General features: G+C 46.3%; 2 protein-coding genes across 3 annotated transcripts; both read right to left on the bottom strand.

Moving 5' to 3' along the window:
* Positions 1 to 6,100: 6,100 nt before the first annotated feature.
* On the bottom strand, positions 6,101 to 7,348 carry LOC133923584 (probable aquaporin TIP3-2). Of its 2 annotated transcripts, none has more exons than XM_062368863.1 (3): positions 7,144 to 7,348; positions 6,753 to 7,000; positions 6,101 to 6,509 (listed from the first exon to the last, which is right to left on the bottom strand). In XM_062368863.1, exons 1-3 carry the CDS (start codon positions 7,286 to 7,288, stop codon positions 6,108 to 6,110), a joined length of 795 nt encoding a protein of 264 aa, XP_062224847.1. In that variant the 5' UTR covers positions 7,289 to 7,348; the 3' UTR covers positions 6,101 to 6,107. The 2 variants fall into 2 exon arrangements, with proteins under 2 accessions (XP_062224847.1, XP_062224848.1); XM_062368864.1 differs by having other exon boundaries at positions 7,150 to 7,348.
* A 4,108-nt stretch (positions 7,349 to 11,456) lies between these two features.
* On the bottom strand, positions 11,457 to 15,855 carry LOC133924624 (uncharacterized). The gene is made up of 6 exons (XM_062370246.1): positions 15,231 to 15,855; positions 14,366 to 14,464; positions 13,738 to 13,915; positions 13,038 to 13,135; positions 12,072 to 12,133; positions 11,457 to 11,938 (listed from the first exon to the last, which is right to left on the bottom strand). Exons 1-6 carry the CDS (start codon positions 15,684 to 15,686, stop codon positions 11,824 to 11,826), a joined length of 1,008 nt encoding a protein of 335 aa, XP_062226230.1. The 5' UTR covers positions 15,687 to 15,855; the 3' UTR covers positions 11,457 to 11,823.
* Positions 15,856 to 17,707: the final 1,852 nt, after the last annotated feature.

Genomic DNA, 17,707 nt, shown 5'->3' with positions numbered 1-17,707 from the left:
GACTATTTTGGACCTAGTTGGGTCTTGTAATCGTGTCGGGGTCGGAATCCAGGTTGTGTACGCCTCTTTCCACGGCTGCACAACCCTAGGTCGACCTGCACATGTCTCACTATAAATATACAGTAGTTGTCATAGTTTAGACTTGGGTTTATCTTAGATTATTTTGTTTTAGACAGTTTCACCATTTATTAGTTTGTTGAACCCAACTCGAGTACTTTATTGGTAAGTAGCAATATTTAGATTGCATCTACTCGTTCTTGCTTGTGTTATCGATTTACTGACAGGAAAAGCCTTCTTGGTGAGGCCAACCGCGTCTTGGCATGATTGATAATCACAAAGTAGTGTTGTAGTGGTTGCGAGGGTTCTTGATCTATTCTGATCGGAGCCTTTGGATCATTAATGTTGAAGCTCCACCAAATCAACTTATCATATTACCTACGAAAGATCGGGCATCCCCATATCACCAAGGAATCCTCTGTCTTGAGATAGAATCATTCTTCTCCAGCCTAACCATGATGACTTAAGTCCATCACAAGGTAAGAGCCCGCGATGCTATCGTGAAGGCGGAATCCGCAGCTCTCGGTAGCTGGCCTGGTCTACAACCTAGCCATGTAAAAATACCTAAAGAGATCGAAGCATGGCTCGACCCCAATGAAGTTCTCACATCTATAAGCAAAGATGCTTATCATGATGATGGAATTGGGATTGAGGTGGAGGTAGTAGATATCATAGAAGGAGATGACGATGGTGAAAAATTTAGAAAATGATGGCACAAGGCCGAACAAAAAGAAAGAGGCAAACACATGATCTCCCCCTTGTGGGGAGTAGATGCGTCCTCCCCTGAGCAGTACCCCAAAGAAAGGTGGTGAGAGAGCAGACGGTTGTCGTACATCTACTTCAGCTTCACTAAAGTGCACTTGGACTTGGGAAAGTCTGGCTTTTTACCAATGCGCGGAACCATTGGGAGTGGCAAAGGTGGTTGTGGGAACACGAGTGGAGATGGAGAAATGATTCATGGGCAAGTGTTGGCTTTCCAATTTATAGGGTCAACGCTAGTGCGCGGCACCATTGAGCACAAGGGCTTGAAGGCTGCGGGGATGGTGAAAGGATTCATGGGCAAGTGTTGGCTTTCCAATTTATAGGGCCAACGCGATATCCAACCGTCACACGGAGCTGAGCCATCTCAAAATTCGAAAGGCTGCATTTTGGGAGTTGAAATTCCCTCAGGTCTAGCGGAAATCAATGTCTCTCTCTCTCTCTTCCATGATGTTTCTCTCTCTCTATCTCTAGAAGTTTAAAACCTTCCCTTGGGATACAGTTTTGTGGGCCCACCGCAAAAGTGGATTGCGTTGATGGCCACTCGAAGGGTGAACTCGTGTTGACCTGGGGTCCAGGTGGTGCGACCAGGTCTATCCACGGCCACGCGGTTAACCACTCAAACCACCACATACATGAGGGAGCTTGGTGGCTACTTTTGGTGTATAGAATAGGAGGGTCCCCTATTCTGAGGGCCGACATCAGCTAATACCAGTTGGTAGAAGATTCTTTTCTAATCCAGGGTCCCACCGCGTAACCAGTCTGCATCTTCACGACCATGATCCTTACCACATAAGGGATTCCTGTGACCAACCTTTGCTGGTCACAGGACAGTTACATATCTAACAAGTCTATTCTTATTAAATGCATTCCATAAGTGAAACTCGCACTATTTCATCAGTGAAACTCTAGCTAACAAGTTGTTTGGTGTGGTTCGGGCCACTCATCCAATGAAGGTTCGTATTACTGATGGTGGTCTTTTAAATTGCAATTTTGAAATTCCCTCTTCTCATTGGTGGATTGAAGGATGCCTGTTTTGCTGTACATGAAAGTATTGCCATTGGGCTATTATGATATTATACTCGGCATGGATTGTCTCGAACCGTTGAGTCCCATGAGTATTCATTAGGCGCAAAATGTGACGCCCGTTTGTTTTTGCTGCAGCCTGGCCCATCTCCTCGCAGCGCAGCCCGACCCAACCCACTCCTCCCTCTCTCTCGCCGATAGCCTGGGCTCGCCTATCATCCCCTTCCCTCTGCTTCGCCCGCACCGCGCGCAACGACAGCTCGCACCGCGCGAAACCGCTGCCCACATCCTCACGCCTACGCCCACGACTTCGCAATGGACTGCTCCCCCGCTCCAGCTATATAGATGCGCCAGCAGCACACCGCGCCCCCATCCTGCACTCCCTCACCTACCCGAGAGACCGCAGCCTCGTCACCAAGCCGCCATTGTCGCCCCGAAGCTCCGCTATCGCTGACCGCCATGCTCGAGCCTTCCGCGTCGCGTCTGAGGACGTCGCTGAGTTTCACTGCCACCTCGTCGTTGATAGTCATTCCCATTGCGCCCCGAGGTCCACTGACCATCTCTCCGACATTGTAGGGTCTCGTGGAAGCATCTCTGACTGTCAATTTCATGTCTCTTGCGCCGTAGTCAAGCCTCAATCGAGCACAACCGCTGCCGCCACTTTCCTCCATCGCCGACCACCGTCGAGACCTCTCCAGCCATCGTGAAGCCCTCGGTGAGGATCCCCATCGCCTCCTCTTTCGATTGCATCATATCTCATCAAGTTTGGTAGGCCATAGCTCAATCCCGCGCTTCATCGGCGATGTTCCGGCAATGTCCGAGGCGGTGCTGCCGTATCCCCGCCACCGCCGGCTGCCATTTCTCCTCCAACCATCGTCGGCCATCCGTTGTGCCGCGTGCGGTCGAGATTAGAAGTCGCGTACCCCTTCACCCCTTCGCCCCTTTTGAATCATAGCCAAGCATTTTGATCATTCCATCCCGCTTGTACCAAGAGCCAAGCCGATCAATGTTGGGCCATATAGATATAACCCAGCCCAAAAGGACAGGATGGAGAAACAAGTCAAAGAAATGTTAGCACAAGGGGTGATTCAGCTAAGTTGTAGTCCATTTGCATCTCCCATGCTGTCGGTTGGCAAGAAGAACGGATCGTGGTGATTTTGTGTTGATTATCGTCAACTCAACGCTCTGACAGTCAAAAATAGATACCCGTTGCCAATAATAGATGAACTCTTGGACGATCTCACCCGTTCTTGTTGGTTTTCTAGTCTGGATCCGCGGGCCGGCTCCACGGGCCGGCTACCATCAAATACAGACAAACCCTGTGGATGAACCAAAAACGGTGTTTAAAATGCATAATGACCATTTCGAGTTTAAGTGATGGCTTACGGTCTCATTGGTGCACCTGCAACCTTTCAGAATCTGATGAATACAATTCTCAGCCCACTCATGTGCAAAGGTGTCCTTGTATTCATCGAAGACATCCTCATTTACATCTGAACTCTGGAAGAACATGTGCAGACACTCAAGCAGGCCTTTCTCATTCTAGACACACATCATCTCAAGATCAAACGATCAAAATGTTCTTTTGGCCGACAACAGCTCACTTACTTGGGCCATGTAATCATCGTGATGGGAGTTGCTACTGACAGTAAGAATATTGCCGTTGTCCGATAATGGCCGCAACCGACATCGGTAAAAGAGGTACAGGGATTCTTGGGCCTTGCTGGTTATTACCGCACGTTTGTCTATCATTTTGGTGTTATTAGTCGCACATTGACTGATCTTCTTAAGAAGAGTGTGGTGTCTCTTTGGTCAAATTTGGAAGAAGCTTTTTGCGCACTGAAACAAGCACTGATACCTGCCCCGGTTTTGGCATTGCCGGATTTTACAAAGCAGTTCGTGGTGGAAACGGATGCATCAGATAAGGGCATTGGGACTATACTTTTGCAAGAGAATCATCCATTAGCCTATCTTAGCAGATCTCTGGGGCCGAGGACTCATCAACTATCCACTTACGAAAAGTAATGTCTGGCAATTCTACTGGCAATAGAACAATGGCGTGCATATTTGCAGACTGGCGAATTTCAGATCAGGATGGATCAGCGAAGCCTTGTCCACTTGCAAGACCAGAGATTAACCAAACCATGGCAGCACAAAGCCCTGAGAAAATTACAAGGACTGAAATACCAAATCATTTACAAGAAGGGCAAGGACAAACGGCTGCTGATGCATTATCTCGTTGTCCATCCACTATTGAACTTTCTACTGTCTCCACTTGTGTTCCAGCATGGATCTCTGAGATTGTGTCGGGCTACGACACTGACAACGCTACTCAAAACATGTTGGCCAAGCTTAGTTTGAACCCAGCTGCTCTACCCAATTTCCAGCTGAAGGATAGAGTAATCCGGTACAAAGGCATGATTTGGGTCGGTCGAAATCCGACAATGCAGAATACATTACTCAAGGCTCTACATGACAGTGCGGTTGGGGGTCATTCCGGTATTCAAGTGACTTATCGTCATGCTCGCAAACTGTTCGCGCGGCCTGGGCTAAAGAATGATGTTAAAGCATTTGTGTTAGCCTACTCTATCTGTAAGCAAGCTAAACTAGAACATGTGCGGTACCCCGGACTTTGCAGCCGTTACCTGTTCCAGATCATGCTTGGCAAATTGTCTCTCTTGATTTCATCAAGGGACTGCCACAATCTACAAACTACAATAGTATTTTGGTGGTTGTCGACAAATTGACACGGTACGCGCATTTCATTCCTTTAGCTCACCCATACACTGCTTGACAGGCGGCTCATGCATATCTGACCAATGTCTACAAGATCCACGGTCTGCCACAAGCACTGATCTCTGACCGTGATCGCATTTTTACGAGTGTGCTCTGGAAAGAATTGTTCAAATTGGCAGACACTCAACTCAACATGAGCTTAGCATATCACCACAAACCGATAGCCAAACAAAAAGGATTAATCAAACTTGTGTTGTTTCGTGCATTCTTGCCCTTCTAGATGTCATTCTTGGTTGGCATTGGCAGAGTTTTGGTACAATTCATCGCATCATTCGGCGTTGGGCTGCTCCTCGTTCCAGGCGTTGTATGGTCATGAACCAGGCACTTTGGCGTTCAAAGCTGGTCCGTGTGCGCGGACTCCAATTTGCAAGATTGGGTTACAGGGCATTGTTTGCGCATTGCGTTGCTTCGCCAGAATCTGCAGAGAGCTTGTCGGAGGATGAAGCATCAAGCAGATTAGAAAAGCTCGGAACGAGTCTTCAACGAAGGTGACTCGGTGTATTTGAAACTCCAACCGTACGTGCAATCTTCTCTTGCTGATCGTTCTAATCATAAGCTAGCTTTCCGGTTCTTCGGCTCGTTCCTCATTGTGCGAAGAATTGGAGCTGTGGCTTACAAGTTGCAGCTACCGGAATCAAGCCGTATCCATCCAGTGGTCCATGTCTCTTAGCTCCGGAAGGCGATTCCTCCTGCTACATCGAGCACTGACTAACTACCTGAGCCGGAACATGATAAAGCCAAGCCGCCCGAACCGGAACGCATCCTGCAACGCCATCTCTACCACCGCATAGCCAAGGTCATGGAGCCAGCGCTGATCCAATGGACCGGACAACCTGAGTCGTTGGCTACCTGGGAGAGGCTATCGGAGGTGCGCCATTGTTTCCCATCGGCACCGGCTTGGGGACAAGCCAGATTTGGAGGAGGCCAGGGGATGCCACGACGCCAACTACCTCGGATGATCATACACCGGAGGAGCTCAGCGCGAGAAGGGAAGTGAGTGGGACGAAGGCTTCGGGCAGGAACGAGCTGGGAGCGCCAAGGGCTCGCAGTCGGATCCGTAAGCCCAACAGGTTGTACCCGCCGTCCAGCTGGGTCCAGTGAAGCTACAAGCTGGCGCGAGCCATATGTAATGAGCGATCGAGGGAGAGAGAGAGGGAGACAAGCGAGATCAGACATCTAGAATCCCTCCAGTCTTCTCCTACCTTCCTCTTCTTCCTCATAACCCTCTCTGAACTCTCGATTCAACCTTACTCTGTGAACTATTGAAGAGCCTCGAATCAAAGCATTGAGGCGGATCGTAACAGTGGGACTCTTTTCTTGGCTCAATTCCATGTGAAATTAAACTTAGCTACTCGCACACTGAAGCAGATGCCATGGAGCTCGATCGGCCCCATAATTTCCCACACTTCCTAGCTAGATATACAAGGAAGTTACAGCAAATATACAATAATACAAACGATGCATGCAGCTCAGTAATCCTCAGCGGACAAGGGGAGCCGATGGGCTGCAGCTGCCGGCGCCGCCTCAGGTTGCTGCTTAACCATGACGAACTCATACAGCGCGCCAGCCAGACCGGCGCCGATCAGCGGCCCGACCCAGTAAACCCAGTGGTGGCGCCAGCTCCAGCCGACGATCGCGGGCCCGAACGCCCGCGCCGGGTTCATCGCCGCGCCGTCGAACGGGCCTCCGGCGAGAATGTTCGCGCCCAGGACGAAGCCGATGGCGAGGGGCGCGATCGCGCCGATGACGCCGCGGCTCCGGTCCACCGCAGTGGCGTACACGGCGTACATGAGCCCGAACGTCATAGCGGCCTCGAGCAGGAGGGCGTGCCGCTCGTGAACGCCGTGGCCGAGCTCGAAGCCCACGGGGCGCTGCAGGACAAGCCATGCGCATGCAAGAGTGAGACGTGGCGGGCATGATGCGTACGCGTGTGCCTCCAGATAGCTTACGCCAAAAGGAAATACGCAACCATTCTGACTTTGTTGCCAGGACGAAAGAAACAAAAGGTGACATGAATGTTGACGTACTGCTCAGGTATGGCAGCGTTCGTAAACTACTAGCAGGAAAGCTTAATCAAGAGCAAAATAGTGCTTCCGATGACGGAAACAAATTACCGTGCCTCCCGAGATGAGCCTTAGGAGCAACGCCGCGACCACGGCGCCGAGCAGCTGCGCAGCCCAGTAGACAGCGGCACGCCCGAACGAGATGCGCCGTCCCACGAGCACGCCGAACGTGACGGCCGGGTTGACGTGCCCACCCGACGCATTGCTCGCCACCGCCACCGCGGCGGCCAGCCCCAGCGCGTGCGCGATGGCCACCGCGAGCAGGCCACCCGGCGTCCCCGTGTCCTTGTACAGCTTCCCTGCAGATTCAACAACGCAAAACCTTCAAGCGCCGCACTTCAAAGTTGAAATCAACATTGAAGCCTCGTGTGTAACGAATGCGAGTGGGCATGCATGCAGACGCAGTTGCTAGTACTACATATGTGTGTTCAGGTTGGCGTACAGAGGCCGTAGACGGAGCCTTCGGCGGCGAACACGAACATGGCCGTGGCAATGAACTCCGCCACCGCCGCGCGGGTGGCGGCCGGCAGGAGGGCCCCCGTGCCGGATGCGTCAGCACGGCGGGAAAGGTGGCGACCTGGCAGCATGGCCGACGATACTAGGAAGGATCCCGCCTTTTTCGTAGGTTGTGGAACCCGATTTCTACACTTCTGGCCACTCTGCTTTCCGGCGAAGTGTTAGCTGGGGAGCTCAGTCTTTGCAGTGTGAGAAAGGCAGTCCTGGAGAGGACAGGTGGTCAGGGGCAATGGACACGTGTGGGAGGGGTGACGTCTGGGAGTTCGACGGTCCCAAAAGCTTTGAGACCAGCGAGAGAAAGCTTAAGAGGGACTGGGATCCTATGCCGTAAATTTACAATAATCTATAGTAGGGATATATCTCGATCCTTCGATCGGCAAGGTTGTTCCGGATTTAATTGCTCCAGTAAATGATACAGCACAGAACTCTCATTGTAGTTCATCAAAATACTGTAGAGACAGTAACTAATGATTAGTTAACACAGTTTACTATAGCACTCATTTTACTGTGTCACAGTGATCCTTAATGCAGAGGATCTCAGTCCGCTTAGAAGAAGTCACCACACTTTGCGTACGGAATATTATATGTGCAAAAAATGAAGGCACTCGGAGCGTCACACATACCTCATTTTATCACTTTTGCGTGATTCAAATCTTATGAATTATCCATCCAAAAAGAAACCTCTTATCAACCTGTTGAAGTATATTTTCACCTTTTCACGTCTAGCAGCTTTTAGATGAATCAATCAGTGCAGACAATATAGCATGAACATGTTTACATAGTTTTCTTTCCTTTTCTCTTTTTAGGAAAGCCAGCTGATTCAGTTCAGGACATCTTTGAAAGCGAGAGACGATGTCTTTCACCTGGGGCCCAACAAACATTCCATGCCCCAGCATCACCACATTAGGCCCAATAAAACCACATGGCCATAGACGGACAGGCCGAGTCTCGGAATTGGGTGGCGCCCCTGCTAGCGCCGGCCCTTGTTCACAACCACCCACCTGAAAGTTGAGCTAGCATAGGAGGCTGAGCTTGCTCCGTTGTCCCCTACCTTCCCGACTACACTTCCAGCAGACCCACCCATGAAACCGTAGCCGGTCTCCCTTGATGCTGGCATCTGCGCTTCTTGTCCCCTCCTCCGCCTTCAGAAATGATTCGTTGGTCATCCTTTCTTTTGTCTTTTCTCCGGCACGCTTCCTAAATTTCAGTCGCTTGAAAACGGGATCAACATCTCAGGCGACAAAAAATGATGTGTTGGCGGGGGTTAGGGAGGTTTTCATTTTCGGCAGGATTCTCCATCGGCGGGCTTAGAGGGAGGTCGTGGAAGGTAGGCTGGCTCATCAGAGAAGGTGGGCGCAGGGGTGGCAAGGTGGCAAGGACGTCGTTGGACGCAGGTGGCAAAGGATGATCGAGGGGCAGAGCCAGGGCCGGGGCAAGCGAAGATAGCCTGATGGATCAAGGTTAGTGTGATGGTAAGCGGTGCCGGTGGATCTGGCTGTGGGAACGCTGCTGGAGACGGGTGGGGGCGAGTGTGAGGCAGGGAGCGAGCATGGGAGAAAGGCGAGGGAGAGAGGTCCCATCCAACAGCTCTCAATCATCACTTGAAAAAAAAAATACCATCTGAGAAATAGTAATGCCCTCACGTTGCTAAATTTTAGGTGCCTGAAATTAAAGGTCATTTTAGTCAACGTTCCAGGGCCGTTCGACTGTCATCAGACGGGAGACAAGTTGTTTTCAACCTGCGGCACTCTCTGTCACGCTCTCTGTCACGCGTGTTTTTGTCTTGCATTGTCCGCCCTCACCGCTCTCTACTCACCCTCGCCTACCGCTCACCTCTGACTGTCTCCTACAACGCTAACCTAGATCCATTGGGACACATCCTTACCTTTCACCACTGGCACTGCCTACTAGCCATCCTCTGTCACCCACAACCAGTAGTGTTCCCGCTACCCCGCTTGAGATCATGCACGTTCACACGGTCGCCTAAGATATCACGCAATTTCAGACGTCTGAACTTAGGAAGCGTGCATAAGAATTGTACCACCTAGCATTTTGGTCTATATTAGGCAGAATTTTTTTAAGGCTTTTTTAGACGATTTTTACTTATGAATGATGTTATGAAAAGCTTAAATTTTCTCTGCAAAGGATAAGAGGAGGAAGTGGCAAATGAAGTTATCAAAAGCTTAAATTTTCTCTGCCATGGAGGCTACATCACATGAAGTCGCGGACCTTTATTTTATCGCGCAAGAGGCTCCGACTACTAATCAATAAGGGTACACGTATAAACTCAGCAAGGAACACTTTAAAGGTTTGAAAAATGAAATTTCAGCAACTACAGTTAACCCCCCTGCATAAATTATGTTGTGCCATGATCCCACATTCTAGGATGATTCGTCGCCATGTCCCAACTCCAAGAAAATCCGGGGCGCCATTGCCAAAGAAATATGCATCACACTCATGTTTTCATAATCAACCGCTCTTTACTCTAAGCCATGGCATTGCATGCAAGGGCAGGTGGTCAGTGAACCAAAATCCAACCACGGTAAATCCCAAATTGTCGGTGGTTTAAATGCTCTAAAATTCCAGGAAAAAAAATCATGGATGTCGGGGGCACATGCCATATTAGCTTAAAAAATCTCTTATGCCGTCCACTTGCAGAAAAAAAAAAAGAGAAACAACTGACTTAAGTGGTTGGTAAATGAAATAACAACCAGTCCACTGCACATGCCAATTTGGAAACCGACTCCTCTGACTTAAAAGTAAGCAAATTCAAAGGGCTACAGTAGTATGATTAGTATTTTTATGGGACTATGAATAGTAATCTACAGTGGAACACTGTTGCACAAACACTGTTTGGGAAATGTTGTGCTGATTTCACTGCGGCATGAGCATTGTATCATACTGTAGCATTACTGCAGCACTAGATCTTAACCATACATTTCTAATCCACCCGCTCATAGTGGACCAAAGTCACGTGTATTATAGTCCCGTGACTTTGCTCTGTCAAGTCAACCGAGGAATACAGTGACACATCATCACACTAAAAATACTTGTGGAAGCATTGCTTCTATTATCTTAGGAGCACTAATCGCTAGGAATGGAAAAAAGAATTTTTTTGGGTGGTCGGTAAATAAATACGTACCACCCCATTTACATTCGCGTGCCACCGAGCCACGATTTCGGCATGCATTGCAAGCACGATCCGTCCGCCCACATTATTGACAAGCTACCCAGGGCTCCACACAGGTGCACGGTGCTCTTCTTGACATGGCGTGACAGTGAGGCCATCGTACATGACTAGATAGATCACCACCTCCTTCAGTTGTGCTCCCCCCCCCCCCACCTCTTACCGCAACATGACCAAGTAGATCACCACCTCCTTTAGGTGCCCACATGGAGCGTGTCACGATAGGGCAGGGCAAGACGAAGAACATGTCGTCCAGGGAACACACACCGGTCGCAGAGTGCTCTAAGGGGTGTGAGACCCCTTTCCTGAAATCTTCTCTACCTTCTTTATCAGTATCTGAATAAATATCTAAGACGTATAATATAATAATTATGACATTATAGTCATATATTGTATAAAAAGTATTAAGATTGCAATAGTACAAAATGTCTAAGAAGTAGGTTGCGATAGTACAAAATGTTTAAACCATAGAGTATATTTTAAAAACTTGCCAACAAAAGCACAGCGGAACAACAACCCAAAGTCACATGGGTGTGAACGTGATAGCTAACTCTACTCCTCATTCGCGTCTTCATCTCCAGCGAAATCGACATCCATCTACTTATCTGAAGGATAACAAGAATAAGTACAAAAGGCACTCAACAAGTCTTATACTATTACAAAGGTTTGATAGATGCATAAAGGATGACTCAAGGATCAGACTTTATGGTTTTATTTTAAGCATAAAGCAGTTTATACAAGTATCCAGTTATATTCTCTATTGTTAACTTTGAAATAGTATAAGCAAGGTATCAAAATATATCTGAGGAGTTTTCTGTCTTACGAGGGGTTATACCTCACTCTGCAGTTTCTATCATTATGTTTAGTGCACCTCCAGTACTATACAACTCCTGACGGATCGAGCCAACAACCTAATGATACGAATATGTACATGTACAGATTGCCCATAAACAGGCGTTTCACTCCAACACACGCTGTACGGAACGGAGCATTTTTTTTACATGTACGGACACAGGAGAAGTGAAAATCATTTCTTCATCACAACACATGAGTACACGACAGCACCATGGTAGATTTGCCATCCTTTAATTAGTAGAGAATTACATAACGTTAATGAGTGGGGCATAACCGAAAACGTAAAACGGTGTACATTTAAATAACATTCCCGCTTTCTATAAACTCACTGCTACCATTCTCTTGGCAACTTTGGTTTACTCAAGTCATGGACAGGTCTGACACAATGCCATACGTTCTGGCCTATTCGAGAGGCAACTTACAAAACTTCCAGCCAACTATCCTGCTCACCCCTCCTTCAATGGCTGGAAAAACAATCTGAAGGAAAAGGCTGGAGAAACTCACACCAAGCTGAAGTTGCAACATTATCAACGATGATGCTTAGTGTCATTCCATCACCATAAATCAAGATGATGACGAGGGGCCACGTTCTAAGTCAGAATCATCGACCATCTTCTGTATAGATTCGATATCACCAGTTGCAGAAAGGGTGTGAATTCGGATGCTGTCCACGTCCTCACTGCTCACAAGAAAACCGAAAACAAAAATGGTTACAAACGAGGGACAAAAATCTTCCCATGAAAAGAGCAGCACAAAAAGCTGTTGAGGTAAAAAGAATGCAAGGATTCTCCATATAGTAAATTTAGTCATACTCTGTAACTCCAAAGATTTCTTTGACAACAAGTGAGCTGTCCCGTGAACAGAACTCCGGAAGCTGGATAGAGATTCAAAAACAATTTCTGTTAAAACAAACCACAGCAAGGATAAAAATAAACTTGAAGATTGCACCTGATGAAAGGAATAAATCGATTTCAACAAAACCGACAATATGGTTGCAACAAAAATCCTACAGCACCTAACATTTCTAGCTGAACTGCAAACTAGTAATCAATTATCTACATCTTCAGAGATTAGACACATTACCACAGCAATAGCATAGTGGCAGAAGTGAGTGGAGGTCAATAAGGGCCTATTTGGTTCAGCTTCTACTAGCTTTTACTACTCAGAAGCAGAAAGCTAAACCAAACAGTCCGCTTCTGGAAATAGCTTCTGAGAAGCAAAAGCTGACAAAAGCTATCATTATTACTAGAAGTCTGAAGCTGGTTTGAAGAAGCTTTTGTAGCTTCTGAGGGATGATGTTCTGAGGGGTATTACATATATAATATATTACATCCGCATCAAAAGCAACTTTTAAAAGTAGCTTTTAGAAAAACCTCAACCCAACCAAACAAGCCCTAAGAAGAGGCCCAAACAATTTATGGGGTGTTTAGTTTAAAGAATGAGATGGCGAGTGGACCATCTGATCCTAGCTCTGAACCTAAAAGACTGCTTTGTTTTGACAAATGGAATGGGTTGGTCCATGTCCATTACAATCTTGCACATTTCTATTATAAAAGTACAGAATTGTGCCATCCCATCAATACCACGGAATAATCCTATGTCCATTTAGAATGAGATGGTTCGTCAAACCAAACACTCATTAGAGACTTCCAGAGCAAGCAGTGGGCCATCAAACCTTTCTATTTCTGTTACATCTCAAGTGGTTCGTTTAAGAGAGCACAGGGTCAAGATTTGGTTAACATAAACAGATCTGGAATTATAAGTTAGTAACAGCTTACCTCTGATAAGTACAGGATTTTTCCAAACAACACTTGCACAGCAAGCTTCCGCTTAAAACCTTGTTCTGTAAACCCAGATAAGTCCATAACTACTGGCCCTGCAAGATTGTGAAGGCAAAAATATCTTGAGTACTTCTATCAAATAGCAAGCATGATATCACATAACCAGTTAATTTGTTTTTTTTAATCATGACTACTAATGATAGGAAAGAAATAGAACTACACTATGGATGTTGCCACTCTTCTCACATTACAAATCTGTAGAAGTAACAAACATCTGTAGTGCATTATGATCGCCCCCAACAACCATGACAATTAAATTGATTCTTTGGATATGCTTTGCAGGACTTGAAGTCAGAACATTGCATGCAGCAATCACAGACTGTAGAAGTAACAAACATCTGTAGTGCATTATGATCGCCCCCAACAACAATGACAATTAAGTTGATTCTTTGGATATGCTTTGCAGGACTTGAAGTCAGAACATTACATGCAGCAATCACAGAACATAAACTCTTGACAATATCAATTTGCCATCAATGCATAGTTTTACAAAAGAATTGCATTTGAGAACAAGGGAAACAGCTACATGTCAAGCATAGTTTCTGTACGCATTGGCAAAGTTAAGCAGCCAGAGCCCAGGATTTTGGAAATATTTGGTGCTCTCTCATAGTACTAGAATAAGCAGAAATAGTTATACCTTTTTCCCAAACAATTCTTCTTGAAATCTCATTCAAAATTTCAGCAACTTCGGCACCTTCTAACATTGATGCCTTCCTAAGATGTATGAGATCCACAACCGCATTAGGATTGAACGGTTTTTCATTCAGTGTGTACCAGATGTACTTTCTTACTACATCATCCATGTCAAATCCTGTCTGAGCACACACAAAAACATATTTACAATTTCGTGAGCATGTTGTCTGCAGTGGACAGAAATCTTTTCCAACACTAACATAATCAGTAAATTAATCATTCCTCCAATAGCAATAGATATCAACTATGGACTCATCAGTGTAAAGAACTAACAGTTTGCTACGTAAATATCATTATTCTGACCTATGCAGCAGATTTTCTAATTTAGATTTTCAGCACAAGTTAATAATAGGATCAACTCACTAGCTCTACTACCACAATAAGATAGCTAGTCAAGTAACAATTTTTACAGTAGAACCATCGATAGAGAAAATAAAGCAAGTACATCCTACCTGCCCTTCTGGAACAGCTCATCCTACAAGTTAACCATCGATACAGTAGAACCATTATCACTTCATTACTTCAGTTTCTCAAGAATAATATTAATATTAATGGCTGAACAGGGGACACACCTTCTGCATTAGGTCTTGGAGAGCGGGATAATCTACTGCCTCCCTGCCCTTCTGGAACAGCTCATCCAGTGACTTCAACAAGAATATATTCTTACCCACCTGCGGAGAAACACTGCTTTACCATTAAGTGCCAGCATAATATAGACACCAAAGAGTTTTCGATTACAGGAGTTACAGTATCTATAGACATAAAAAAAAGCAATGACAGACTATAGCCTAACATCAAGCCTGCAATCAACAAAGAAAGCAAGCTCAAAACGATTTGCTTTAGCACCTCTGCATATTCACAACGGCATCTATTTGATTTAAAGGAGCGAACTTATAAAAGGTTGTAAAACCAGTGTTACCTGGACACCCGTGTCCAAATTTATTTGCCGAATCGGACACCCCAAATCCGAGTCAGATTTCGAGTTGTATTTCGCGTGTCCAAATTTTCTTTGCCGAATCGGACACCCGAGTTCAAGTCGGATTCCGGCACCCGTGTTCGTGTCCAGGTAACACCGTGTAAAACTGAAATTGCAGGTTCATTTTAGTTTGAATTTAAGAAAGGTTGTAAAGTGATCTATTTAGTATGGTTCCAATATTCTATACAATATACATAGATAGATGAATTTGCAAACACAGAATTCTCTGCTGAAAGAAGAGGGGATTGTAATTCCAATGAGCAAATATTGTGGGGCTAGATTGATACCAGCAAACCTATGTTCCACACAATGTACCTAATTCACAAGGCTAAAACTCAAATACCCTCATGGAACCATACTAAAATTACGCTCATGGCACACGATAAGAGTGGCAAATAGTTAAATAATCCACCAAATTACGTTCATGGAACCACACTAAAACTTATGACGCGAATACTTACCCTTCGCTTCTTCTTAGTGCGCGGGGAGGTGAACCTGCGCACGGTGCGGACGACCGCGAGCACGAAGGAAACGCCGACGTAGGCGAGCGGCAAGGCGAGGAGCCACGGCACGGGGCTGGAGCCAACGCGGGGCCCCGGGATGGCCTGTGTGACGGTGCCCGTGAACTCCACGAGGTCCAGCGCCTTGTCCTGGATCCACGGCATCTCCTCCTCGACCTCCACCTCCTCCGCATCCCTCTTCGGGGCCGCGCTGGGTTTCGCGGGCTGCCGCGAGGCGGTGGCGGGGGTCCGGCTGCCGGCGCGCTTGGCGCGGGCGACGAGGAGCGGCGCCGGTCGCCGGGGCGCGGTGCGGGCGGGGACCGGGAAGGTGAGGGGGCAGCGACGGAGGCGAACGCCGCCGCCGCCGCCGCCGGCCATCGGGGCGGCGAGCGGATGGAAAAAGGAGCTGGTCGCCATGGAGGTGGAGGTGGCGAATTGGCGATTAGGGCTTATTGCGGTGCAGAGGCATGGAAGTAGTTGGGACCTCCGGAGTTCGGAGGAAGAAGAACAGGGAACGTGCGCCGAGCGGCCTAGTAAGATAAAGTGTTTTGGGCATTCACGCGGCCCGTTTCTGTCCGTTTCCGAGTTCTTCAGATCAGCAATGCCTCAACGGTTGTGGCTTTGCATATCTTCTTTCAGAAATGAAAAACTTTGCAGGACCTGTAAATCTGCAATCCGTAACAACTCCTTCACGCAGAAATCACCAGCAGGCAAATAGGATTCGCCGGAAAGCACAGAAAAACATCAAACAGTGCCTCAGAGGCTCAGAGGTCAGACAGCAACTAGTATCATTGACAGCGCGATCTTCAAAACTGTCACCAAAACCACAGTAATACACTAGCCCAGCATGAGCTATCATCATGGAAAATAATTCGTCTGCATCTTTAATAGCCCGTGTACTCCGTCTACCACTCGAATTGTTCAGATTACAAGTTTGTTCGTTTCCGATGGCAATGACGTGTATGTTCTAAAAAAAACTGTGGAACATTTATACCACACAAAATATGCTTATCTCTGACAGAGTATTTCAGATGCTTCTTTGCTCTCTGAAATCAATCTAAAACTGAATAACTTATAAGAGAAATAAGGTGAAGTCTGCGGACTGGATGAATCTCAGTATCAGTTAATACCATGCAACCTCAAACCTTGGGCTTGGATTCTTTAGACCATACTGGAAGTCTAACTTCCAGGTTGGACTTCTCTGCTTCCTCGTCATTCTCCTCTTCCTCCAAAATCTCCTTAGAAAATGCCTCTGGATTTGCTTTAATACAGTCCTGCAATGCGATAAAGGGTTTCACACAATCTGATCCCTGGAAAGGCAGAGACAGTAAAGTTCAGTACTAGTTGATTTATAAGAAGAAACAGACATGAATCAAACAGTTAATAGTAGCACATGGTCAAATGTTATTCACGTACACATGATATTAAATGTTTGAATGAAGAATACAAGTTTTCGTGAAACAGTACAACAACATGCAGGGCATAACAACATACATTTGAATTTTTTTTTAAAATAAAACTATGTGATTTGTGATTTTTACATGTGAAGAACAAGAAAACACATGCCATGTTGATATAAGAGTACACAGATCGCCGCAAAACAACAATGAGTGTTTTTTATTAAATTTAATTAGCTTACAATGGCTAACATTAACATTGTTGTGTAACTAAATTGACAATGATACCATTAGTTTATATCTGTTGATAGCGATATCCTTTTGTTACTGATGCATTAATTTTAAAAAATACATTAGGTGCACCTACACACTTATCAGCGCTGACACCTAGACCATAGCCAGCGCCGACACCTTCACCGTTCGCAGGTCTTTCAGGTAATGGACGTTAATATACTGTCGAATTCAATATATTCAATAGTATATCTAATGTAATCATCCTTCTGCATGTTACTACGGTGATAAAGTCGGGATGTCTTCATCTACACCTCCGCCATTCGCACCCTAGTTCAACACTCAGGCCTGGCCATCTACAGCTGCCCCTGCATACCATACAAGTATAACATTGTATTTTTACTAATACATTTATTTCCACATTTACCGTATCTAATACATTCATCCGTTCACAGGCCCCCCGACAACAGCGGGGGAGGCAGTAGTAGAATTTTATCTTTTATTTCATAATTTAGATGTTTGTTTTATGATACATGTTCGATTCGTAAAATATCTTATATATTTGAACGTGTTTACTTTATATGTACTACATGTGACCGCACGCTAGTGCCTTTTCAGATTAATGAAACCGCCTTTTATGAGCGATGTGATCGCACGCTACAACCTTTTATGAGTGATGTGACTGCACGCTGCCAACTACTCCACGTCCACTGACCCCTCGCTTCAGGAAGGCATCCAATGCATTCACTATATGCCAACCGCTTACTGTCAAAAGGTATGCTGAGTCCCGAATGCCATTGTCGACAGACA

Source organism: Phragmites australis, chromosome 7 (genome assembly GCF_958298935.1).
Source record: "Phragmites australis chromosome 7, lpPhrAust1.1, whole genome shotgun sequence".
Classification (NCBI taxonomy): domain Eukaryota; kingdom Viridiplantae; phylum Streptophyta; class Magnoliopsida; order Poales; family Poaceae; genus Phragmites; species Phragmites australis.
This window is presented reverse-complemented; position numbering and strand designations above follow the sequence as displayed.

Excerpts from the sequence above, each read along its gene's own strand:
- LOC133923584 (XM_062368863.1), bottom strand. The coding sequence starts at position 7,288 with ATGCTGCCAGGTCGCCACCTTTCCCGCCGTGCTGACGCATCCGGCACG. Across the intron at positions 7,001-7,143 it reads AGGCTCCGTCTACGGCCTCT|GGAAGCTGTACAAGGACACG; the intron begins GTACGCCAACCT and ends TTGAATCTGCAG. Across the intron at positions 6,510-6,752 it reads GGCTCATCTCGGGAGGCACG|CGCCCCGTGGGCTTCGAGCT; the intron begins GTAATTTGTTTC and ends CTTGTCCTGCAG.
- LOC133924624 (XM_062370246.1), bottom strand. The coding sequence starts at position 15,686 with ATGGCGACCAGCTCCTTTTTCCATCCGCTCGCCGCCCCGATGGCCGGC. Across the intron at positions 13,916-14,365 it reads TCCAAGACCTAATGCAGAAG|ACAGGATTTGACATGGATGA; the intron begins GTGTGTCCCCTG and ends GTGTGTGCTCAG. Across the intron at positions 12,134-13,037 it reads AAATCCTGTACTTATCAGAG|CTTCCGGAGTTCTGTTCACG; the intron begins GTAAGCTGTTAC and ends ATCTCTATCCAG.